The following is a 10,816-nucleotide window of genomic DNA, read 5'->3' as shown; positions in this document are numbered from 1 at the left end:
GTCAATGATATATATATAATGAAGTCATGAAGTAAAGTGGTTATTTTTTAAATATTATTTTAGTTAAAAACTGATGTATTGATTATCCCCGTTCAATTTAATGTTTGATTTGTTCATCAGTCTGATGTGCAACATCTAAAAAATTAAATTTAATACAAATATTGTTTTTTTACTTAATTTGCAGTACATATAGACACATGCTGCAGCTCAACTGACCATCTTCAGCTTGTCTCAGTGGCAAACAGAACAAAATACTGTAGGCTAATTTGATAGGAACACATGAGCTGTGTCTTTACTGTTCAAACACACTTACTTACTTGAAAAACTGTTTTCCAGTGGAAATATCTACTTTGCTTCTCATCCTTTAGACTGCCCTGTACACTTAATTAAGGCAGTCTAAGACACTCACTCGTTCTTGGTGAAGGGGACTGGTCTACAAAATGTCTAGGTGAGTCCGGCTGTGTCTCTGGTCTTTACTTTACTACATAAATTAGACAATGTTCACATTACCAGGCTGAAGATTTTGCTTAATGTGGCTCAGATCAGATTTTTTTATGGCTGTGTGAACGAGCCAAATCAGATTTTTTCAAATCAGATTTGAGTCATTTCCATATGTGGTACTAAATCGTACACATATCCGATCCATGGACATTAGTGTAAACGGTCAAATCGGAATTTATGCGTCTTTTGGCTTTTATGCATGCGCTACATGCTTCTGTCTCATATCTCTTGGTGCTGCTGTGCACCGCAAAAACAGCAAAAGCAACCTGGCCTTTTTTACTCCATTCAGGCAAAAGATGCTCCACAAGCTTCTTTTTACAGGAAAATTGGGAAAGAGGGAAAAATATCATCCCTGAATAAATTGGTGGCCTTCTGCCCAAGGACATTTTCTAGACCATAATGGCAAGACAACCAATGTATCTATTTTCACCTCTTTCTCACCCCATTTTCTTTTTTTTTTCATTGTCTAACACACATGCTAAAGCAGTGCGTAAAGCAGCACCTCTAGAAACACAGGGAAATGTGGAAGCTATCACTGTTATTCACATCTTCAGGAAATCCTTCCCTATATCTCCAGTCTCTAGAAGTGAATGATGAAATTAACCTACTTCTGCTGGAGCTACACCTACTGAGAATTGGGACAAGGAAGCAGGGAAGGTTCGGGAATGGAGATCATTTAATGTGGCCTACTTTTTCAGTTTTTATAATTACCCAAGTCTATCAATTCTTTGTCTCTTCTTACATTCTCTTTATTTATTTATTATTCATTATATTGTTTATTTATTTCACACACTCAGACACAAAATAAAGACTGAGACCAAACTCTTTGTTGTTTTTTTTGTTTGTTTTTTTTGTACATTTTCTAAAACGCAGTACAAAATAAAGAAGCAACATATATTTTCCAATGTCTTCATGTATTAAAAAAAACTTGCATTTTTTGGTGAATTTTCATTCCATTTTATTGACTAAAATAACATATTGCTTATACAGTATCTTGGAATTCATAATATCAATATATTTCATCTTACTTTATTTGTGAATTAAATTACCAGGTAGCATTTATTTTTATTTTTTGAATATCAATTTTAGTAGTAGTGAGAAGTAAAAGTAGCTTAAAATCATCCTTAAAATACAAAAAGGTCTGACATGGTACAATATAATCTATAAACCAACATTAGCGTGCGTTTTCCTTAGATAGACCCTACTAAATCTGAGGGAAGATATACAATATAATATTTCTTTTATACACTTGACTGGTTCACAGACACATGAGGCTCCATTCGAACTGAAAAAAAGCAAAGTTGTACATTAAGATGGTCTGAGAGAGTGCTTTATCACGATAATACAACATTCTCAAAGCCTACAGTTGCTTTTGCATGCTTGGCTTTCTAGCAAAGCACTCACAACAGGACAAAGATAAGGTGATTTTTTTTAGGCCATCTGATAAAAAAATAGTCTCCCTGCAATTTCAAAATTCCTTAACAAAGGAATAACACAAAACCTATAAGCTTTCTAAATCTGACAGCAGACAGTAAACAAATTTACACATATGCAGACACCCTTGCATTACGTGATCCGATCGTTTATTTGACTGTAAATGGAATAGAGGACATAATGTGCTGAGAGCCTGTCTATTAGTTAGATGTAGCTGAGAATTCTCTCAAACCTTCTATTCTCTTTACTGAAGAGACAGAGAGAGAATCTACTATTCAAGAGTCATCTTTCTGCTGAGATGTTTTCTGGAAAACCCAGCCCATATTATTCACAAACCCAATGAATGATGTGTTGGTTGCTTACATAAACCAAAGGGTGTCAGACATCTGTGAAAATATTCTAATAGAAGTATAATAGTTGTATTATAATATAATATAATGTACATAACTATCTGAAAATCATTACTACAAATCATTATTTATGGTCACATGTTGATGACTCTCTTCCTAATGGCTAATTAGAAAACAAATACGTCAGACAGCAGAACTGGTCTGAAGGTATAAACCACTATTAATTCACATGGTCCATAAGTTCGAGGGTTTTGTTGCTGGTATTAATGCATGTACACCATCAGACATTTGACAACAGCTGCTGTATAATATTCGAAAATAAAGATAATATAATATACAGTGTATCAGAATACAGCATGGAATTTCTGGTTAGTTCATTCATAAACTTTTCACTTATATACTCTGATCAAAAATAAAACTTAAAACTAAAATATAAGACAATGGCAATATTTGACACTTTTCTTTGCGTGACTATAATAAATGAAATACAATAAAATAAAATGAATAAAATGATTACAAGTGGTATATTCAACAATCAAAGTAGCTCCTCAGGAGTGTCTTGAATCCATCCCACCCCGGGCCATTGCGTGTATAAAGGAGGGACCATGTTGAGGAAAGATGATTTGGGGTATATAAATATAGTATATCACAGCCAGGCTGAAGGTTATTGTCTACTGTCTACAGTTATTGTAAGTTATCATTAATATACTGTGGCTCATTTATAGTGGTTGAGATATAATGATAAAAAAAAATATTTTTCAAACAATAGAAAAGTTTTCCTATTGCATTCAAATAAAATAACAACAAAAAAAAAACATGGCAGGCTTAAGTACAGCACATTTTACTGACACAAGGGGGCGGAGTAGAGGCAACGCCAATTCATATCAGCAAATATGTACTGTGTACTAACATGGGATGACAGATACAGACTCCCAACAAAAATAAAAGTGCTTTTAACACAGACCTGATTCAGTAGGTTAAATATTCCTTAGACAGGTTAGTTAAACTGTATAATCTAAACCTGGCCTTCACTACTATGCAGAGGTTAACTAGAGAGGTTGGCACTAATAAATATGGAAAAAAGGAAAGCAGCTTAAACTGAAAAGCTTGATTTTTCTTGGAATTTCTTGAAAATTACGACAAACACCTGAAACTGACTTTCAGTTAATGAACATCTATTTCCTGCTGATTTAACTTAAACGGTTCAGTGAATTCAACTAAGCAAGCAAAAGTGTTTGTTTGTTTTTGGCAAAAGAAATGGAAATGAAGAAATCTTCACCAACACGCTTCCAAATGGTGAGTTATATGTGAAGCATGTACAGTAGCAACAGGCATCTGCAGACAGATCTGGCAGTGTCCATCTCTAGTCATTCAATCCTCACTAACAACACTCATTCTATACACATGTCAAATGAATGGTGTATCTACATGACAATAATACATCAGGTGTTTTATGGTCCAATGCAAACTACTACAATTCACCAATGCCACACCTTACTTAACGTGACTGCTGAGTGCTCTGTTAAGTGCACTGATTAGTCATACCCGTCCGTACAGTCTTGCGATATGTATACATGTGTACATAACTATACTGTAAGATAAAAATACAAAAAAGAGGTGGATCAAAGTCCTGTGATGGTCTATAAGCCTTTCACTGGATTTGACAACAGAAAAAAATTAATCTTAAACTCAAGTTCCCTATATGTATCTGTATCTGGTAAGTAACATGTTACATATCATAGCTGTCACACACAAAACCTGTATTTCCAAAATTGCTACTTTACACAAAATGAAGGTAAATGAGAAAACATTTAATTTTAGGTAATTTTAAGTTTTAAGTGTTTAAGTGTCGAATCATGTCAAAATAGTGAAAAGTCTTGATCAGGAGTATCCATAAAAAATGCATATAAATCAAATGTAAAAAAAATGCATTAAAAAAACTAAATGTCAAGTCTTTATCAAATTAAGGTCTGGAAGGCAAGAAAATGTAAGACTGCTGTAATCAAATCACAACACCTACTTTACTATAAAAGACCTTCAGAAATATTTAGCTGACTATGGAGGGGTTGTGGTGCACTTTTCTACTGTGCAGCATTACTTACAAATACAAATATGTCCTTCATAAAAATGTCATCAGATAAAAATCTGAAAATGGCAACTTTCCAAGTGAAGAATATAAACATCTTCATTTGCATGTAAGTAAATGTAAAAAAAAAATGCTCCAAGTAATTTTGGAGCATTTCTATTGGTCCATTCATTGTGAATCTCTGAAACAATGCAAACACAAAGAAGAGCTGCCCATTTAAAATTTTGAAGGACAAAAATGGGGATACAAGGTTCTTGTGTGACAGAAATGTTATGTTACAATAATTACAAAGCTATTAATGCCCACCCCATTTATAGTGGGAAAGAAATGAAGAAAAAAGAAGAAAAAAAATAGAAAACAAAAATTAAAAAGAAAAAAAAATCACCCCTGAATTAATGGACCCTCTGTCCATTTTCCTAGACCATGATGGTCAGACAACCCATTTAACTTCAACACCTTCCCTCACTCGGCTTCATTTTCTCTCTTCACATGCACTAAAACAAAGTAGCTCACAAAAAAAAGAGAGAAAAAGTCAATAGACAACAGCATCACAGATGCAAATGGGATGGGGGAGCAGAGGACGGGCAAGAGAAAGAAAAAAAGAAGAGAGAGAGAAAACAAGTGAGGGTGTAAAAACTCAGTGAGTATCCCACTCTGTCAGATTGGCCCAGTGGGATGTTGGGGTAGCAGTACTGACGTGTGGAGCCCCTCCATTCCAGCTCTAGCCCCACACTCCTGTGACCGGCTGTGGGGATGGGGATGGGGAAGAAGGGCTAGCAGAAGTGGTCGTCCTCATCGTCCTTCATCCCCTTCAGCCTCAGCCGTGCAAAGTCCTCAAACACAAAGTCGTCATCCTGAGAAAAATTACTGTGAGTGGGAGAGAGAGTGCATGTGTGAGAGTGTGAGTTAGAGAAAGAGAGAGAGAGAGAGAGAGAGAGAGAGAGAGAGAGAGATCAAGGTCAATAACACTGTGGACAGTTTTAGCCATTGCCCTACTCAGCAACCAGCACAAATACACAAACCAAACACAGTAAACTCACTTTGTCTCAAACTCTATCAGGTTGGTGTCGACCGGGGCGTCCGTCTCTGGCACAACTGTGAAAGAGAGGCAATAAACAACTATAGTGTCTATACTTTCATTAGGAGTGAAGTGAATCCTCAGTCTAAGAGACTAAACACATCAAAAAATACTGTTTAAAACTGATTTTCCCTAAATAACTGTCTGAACTAGTGGAATAAAATCCCTGTAATGCAATGATGTGAGTGGCTTATTGTTTGAATACATATTACAACATTATAAATAAATAATGCAATCCATAATCACTGTAAACAAATTCACTGCCAAGCTACATGTCTCATTAAGACAAGGATATGCTATTCATACGAAAGCAACTGTTTCTTTCTCTTAGTGTGAGGGAGTTTTTCCTTGCCACTGCTGCAACTATCACTGTGGTGCTTACTCATAAAATGATGAAGAACATCCCAATGTATGTAAAATGTCACGCATTATCACAACATTAGGTAGCAATTTTACCTTAAAATAACAGCTCAAAATGCAAATCACAATTTGATTGACAATCTTTCATTGTGTTTTATTTCATTGGATGTTTTTTTTTACAGATTTCCACTAAGGCTGGATGCAGCAGCACTGCACTATGTCACTTTTGGCAATATTACTCTACACACATTAGTCCACTTTAGTCTCTCAGCTTGTCAACAAAAACATTTGTAGCTGTTCATAAAGGCCTCGGCATACTTCCAGCGAAACGAATTTCGTGAGCATTGCACGAAGTCAAGCGCGCTTTCGCGAGCTTTCGAGCTGGCATACTTTCTGCGGCTTCGCTTTGCCTGTCTCGCATGCTCCACAACTGCAGGTGGTGCTGTTACGTTAGCAACGCTTAGTTTCATGACTACCGGAAAACCATCGGGCTCTGTCTAAACAAGCTCCGGTATGCCGAGGCCTTAAGGGAGAGCTTACTGCACAGTTTGTATTTATGAAAGTAGACGAAAAAGAATTACACTCCTGGACTGTAGGGGGAGCCCAGAACCCAAAATTACCTGAACAATACTTTTTCCTTTAAAAAACACATTTTGAGTAAAAATGTGTAAAAATGTAAATATAATAATATAATACCACTCACAAAATATGAAGTATCAAAATGGAACAATATGCTGGATATCTGAATAAAATTAAATCAGCCTTCTTCTAAGACTCTCCCCAATCCTTTAATGATGCACGAAACTTGATGATTTATTGCAATGATTTGGCACAAAATTAACTGCAAAGGGTTGTTGTTTCCTGATGTGTGTTATCAAGTGCATGATTCAGTCATTTAGATTTTGGTCATGTGCAAAACCGTCCAATAACCTCTAATATACTCTATATAATATATATTGTTCTACAGACTATAGATTTTAAAGCAGCAATAGTAAAAATGTGTGTGCCTAAGCTTACGTGGCATACATACCTGACTGTGGTCTTGAACTGGGCTGCTCAGAGGGCTTGGGGTGCATCAGGACAAAAGGAAGCTCCACTGACACATCGCTGGCAGGGGAAAAAGTGGTGGAATTTATTTTTTTTCCCCCACACATCAATAATGAATCACAGACATTATGACACATTATAAAAATGGCTTGCTGTGTAAAAAATAGGACAGGTTATATAAGGTAATACGCTGCTAGTGGATGTTATTCTTGTGCTTACCCTCCACGAGACACCACCAGCTTAACTTTGACTCTATAGGAAACCAAGATGCCCAGAACCTCTTTATTGGACACATCCTTGACACTGTAAGAAAAAAAAATTGATAGAGAAGAAACATAAATAACATAGCAATACTTTCTTAATTCAGTGATATTGTCATTGCATTGAGGAATATCAAATTTGTTAATCCATTAAACAGCACAGTTCAGTTTTTTCTAACTTATAACTGCATAACTTATACATTACAGGATCACAGCAGTTACCGTATTTTTTGCACTATGAGGCGCACTTAAAATCTTTTACATTTTCCATAAATCAACAGTGCGCATTTCAATCCAGTACATCTTATGTATGAATTCTACTAGTCAGGAATTAAGGAGCAGTAAAGCCACTCTGCTAAAATACAGCGTTATACAGGACTTTTAGTGAAGTTTCTCCAGTAACGAGACTGGAGCAGTATTAGCATTAGCCGCTAACTGTGCTAAGCGCTAGCTCTTTCACCTTTATCAGCCTGTAGTCTGCGTGTTGACTGTGTTAAAACAACCTACATGGGATGAACCGCTAGCCTATTTTGCCCGGGCTTACCGGAACACTAAGGGTTCCTCAGTGTAGAACTGTCAGGTGGCATTAGCCGCTAACTGTGGCTATTGCTCGCGGGTAGCTGCTAATGCTGCTGCACCCAGCCTTAGTGGAAATCTGGAAATCTAAGTTTACTGTAAATAAATGGAAGTGCTTTACTCACGCAAATAAACATTCTCAGGAGAGAACAGTGCTCGTTTGACTTTAAAGGAAATGTTTTTTTTTTTATTAAGAATTATAGTTTTGTTCACTTAACTTAGCTTAGCTTTAAAGGTCTTGGCACCCAACAGCAAGACCTACTGTAATATAATGCGCCTTATAATCCGGTGCACCTTGTGTATGAAAATAGACCAGAAGATAGCCATTTATTGATAGTGCGCCTTATAATCAGGTGCAAAAATATAGGTGAAAAATATGGTAATAATAATGTATCACTAAATTAGTTACTGAGTAATTCCCTAAATTTGCTGAAATATAAATAAATCTGATGATTAATAACATCAAAATAAGCTTGCAGCTTACTCCAAAAATAGTAATCTGAGTATAGGAAGCAGTGTTGCAGGGGCGGTGTGTTTACAGTACAGTAATGGGTGGTGCACACAATGCTCACATGGTGCTGGAGGCCAAGTTAGTATCCTCATGCTTCAGCTTGCCATCCAGGGCCAAACCTCGCTTCTCTCTGTTGTTGTTCAGTGTTGGGGTGAGTGTGTACACCTTACAGAATGTTGAGCTGGGTGACACCTGATCACTGCAGAAGACAAGCAAGAGAGAGGTTAGATTGTGGCAAACTTTTTTTTACACTACTTCTAAATCAGATTAACACATATCAGACTACACTGAGATTGTAAATGTTTATCCCATCTGTATCCACCCCATTTAGTCACAATTTGTTTCTTCTGCCTTTGTGTTTAAAAGTCTGGTCATTTTATATCAAACAGTTTATGATCAGATTACATTTAATGTGAAAAATGCTACTGCTTCAGACACAGATCATAGAAAGCTAGCTGTGCTAACCCAACATTTCAATAGACTATCTGACTTTATTTAGAGCAATTCAGAACATAGCTGACTGACTTTCAAATAAAATAAACACAAAAAAAAAATAAGAGTGCTGTGGGGCACTGCAGAACTTATATCTACCACTTTCACAACAAGAAGAGGAGCTGCGTCTATGGTTAAGTGCTAAATTTAAAACATCCATCCAAAAGCCCACATGTCTGCTCTTAACATTTTGTGAAGGTGAATCTTTATCTTTTAAATTAAATTAAACTCTGGTGAAGTATATAAGATATTATCCAAAATGCAAACTTTCATCCACTTCACCTGAAGCTTTAACACTGAGGTAACATATTTTTCTGCGTATCGTTTTTTTGCTGTTTGTTTACCTCCACAAAATCAAAAGAGGGGACGTATGGATGTTTGGGTGGATGTTGTTGTATGGTTTAATATACAGCACCTTCAACCATAGACAGAGGTCATTTCATAGCAAATGATTTATGGTCAGATCACATTCAAAATGAATAATGCAGTCTGAAGTAATCTACTGCTGTGGACAATGATCATAAAATGGATAGCTACTTATTTATCTACTTATTTACAACCAATGCATTAATAATCCATAGCCCATTCATACATACAGCGAGGACTGTGACAGGAACCAATCAGCATGCATGTGAACCTTGTATTACAATCATAAAACAGTTTTACTGCTGCTGCAGTCTTTTACACTTTGTATTCAAGACAAACATAAACATCTGAAGCTTGATTTTTTTTCAATGTAATGCAGCTATAGTAGAATGTGTAAAACTAACAAGCCTTTTTGGTAAAGAAGTGTAAAAAATACTCAGGTTTGTAAAAAAAAAAAAACACAAAATAAAATGAATAGCTATGCTAACCCAACATTCCAACAGCTTATTAAGTGTTATTTAGAGCTTTTTAAAGCATGGTTAGCTAGGTTTAAACACATTTTAAAACGTTGGAGTCTTGTGGGGCACCATATAGCTTATATCCACGGCCACGCCCACTTTCAAAAGTATGTTTATGCTGTCTTTATCTTATTAATGGATTTGTTGTCTAACCAGAAGTTCTAACTCAAAGTAAACAAAGATGTCCTCCTGCAATGTTGTCATGGAAAAGATTTGCTTGAATGCCAAATACTTTGCGCATACCAACGAATGTCATGTGTGTTAATGAATGCCAGGGTGTGTGTGAGAATGTTAGCTATGTTACAAATAGGTCTTTTTTTCTGGCCTGGTTTAAGAGAAGCAGACCAGACAGAGTATGAGGGTGAAAGACGAACAGAAAAAGAAGGGAGGGGGAAGAGAAATGAGAAAGAGGATCTTCCTCGGAGGCTAGCATTTAACGGAGCATGTATTGCGGGGGAAGTAGTGCAAACACAACACAGTAGAGCTGAGGCCAGAGAGCTGAGAGAAAACTAATCAACTATTTATTTCTACAGGGAACACACAAAAGTGAAGAGACAGCAACTGCTTGTGGGGGCCCCATATCAATTGCAGCCGGTGACAAATACCGATGGCACTGCAACAAACAATTCATTTCTGCACATCAAGATCAATAGGAAGCAGGAGACTTAGCGGTTAGCCCAGCAGCTTAGAGCAGCTTGGAGAGCCACTCCAGCAAAAACAGCTGATTTAAAATGATTACGCTAGAAAAAAAAAAAAACAGAACGCAAACGTAATAGTCCGAAAAGAAGAGTTTCACTTCATCAGGTTCTCCCTTTTGATGAAATTTAAAACATTTGGCAGCTCCCAACACTGGAGGCGAGGAGAAATGTCCAAGAAGCCTAATAGCTTTGGGGGGATGGTCAAAGGAGTAGGGTTTCTCAGGGTCAAAAAACAGAGGGTCCTGGTCATCCTCTCGACCGTACTCACCGGGAGGCCAGCCGACCCACAGATTTGCTGTAGGTATCGCTGGAGTGCAGAACCACATATGTCACCTGCAGCACTGAAAAGAACAGCTCTTTATAATTTCACTACAGACACAGCCAATAACTGGGAGGGGGGTGCGGCTCACCAATGACAACTGGCTGGTAAGCAAAATGTAAAATGTGCAAAGTGTAAAAATGTGATGTCACAACAAGGGAAAGAAGCATTATTAGGCTTAAATATGCTGAATAGGCCTGTCACAATAATTCCATTATCG

General features: G+C 36.8%; 1 protein-coding gene across 1 annotated transcript in view; it reads right to left on the bottom strand.

The window, feature by feature from the left end:
• Positions 1-2,062: 2,062 nt before the first annotated feature.
• arrb2b (arrestin, beta 2b) overlaps positions 2,063-10,816 on the bottom strand; it is a 73,271-nt gene continuing 64,517 nt past the window's right edge. The window contains exons 11-15 of the mRNA XM_049482472.1: positions 8,265-8,402; positions 7,076-7,159; positions 6,840-6,916; positions 5,412-5,466; positions 2,063-5,238 (exon numbers count right to left, since the gene is read on the bottom strand). Of these exons, the coding sequence (XP_049338429.1) occupies positions 5,145-5,238; positions 5,412-5,466; positions 6,840-6,916; positions 7,076-7,159; positions 8,265-8,402 (448 nt within the window). The 3' untranslated portion in view covers positions 2,063-5,144. The remainder of the gene's footprint in view (positions 5,239-5,411; positions 5,467-6,839; positions 6,917-7,075; positions 7,160-8,264; positions 8,403-10,816) is intronic.

Source organism: Astyanax mexicanus, chromosome 8 (genome assembly GCF_023375975.1).
Source record: "Astyanax mexicanus isolate ESR-SI-001 chromosome 8, AstMex3_surface, whole genome shotgun sequence".
Lineage (NCBI taxonomy): Eukaryota > Metazoa > Chordata > Actinopteri > Characiformes > Acestrorhamphidae > Astyanax > Astyanax mexicanus.
The sequence above is the reverse complement of the archived record's forward strand: the minus strand, read 5'-3'. Positions and strand labels throughout refer to the sequence as shown.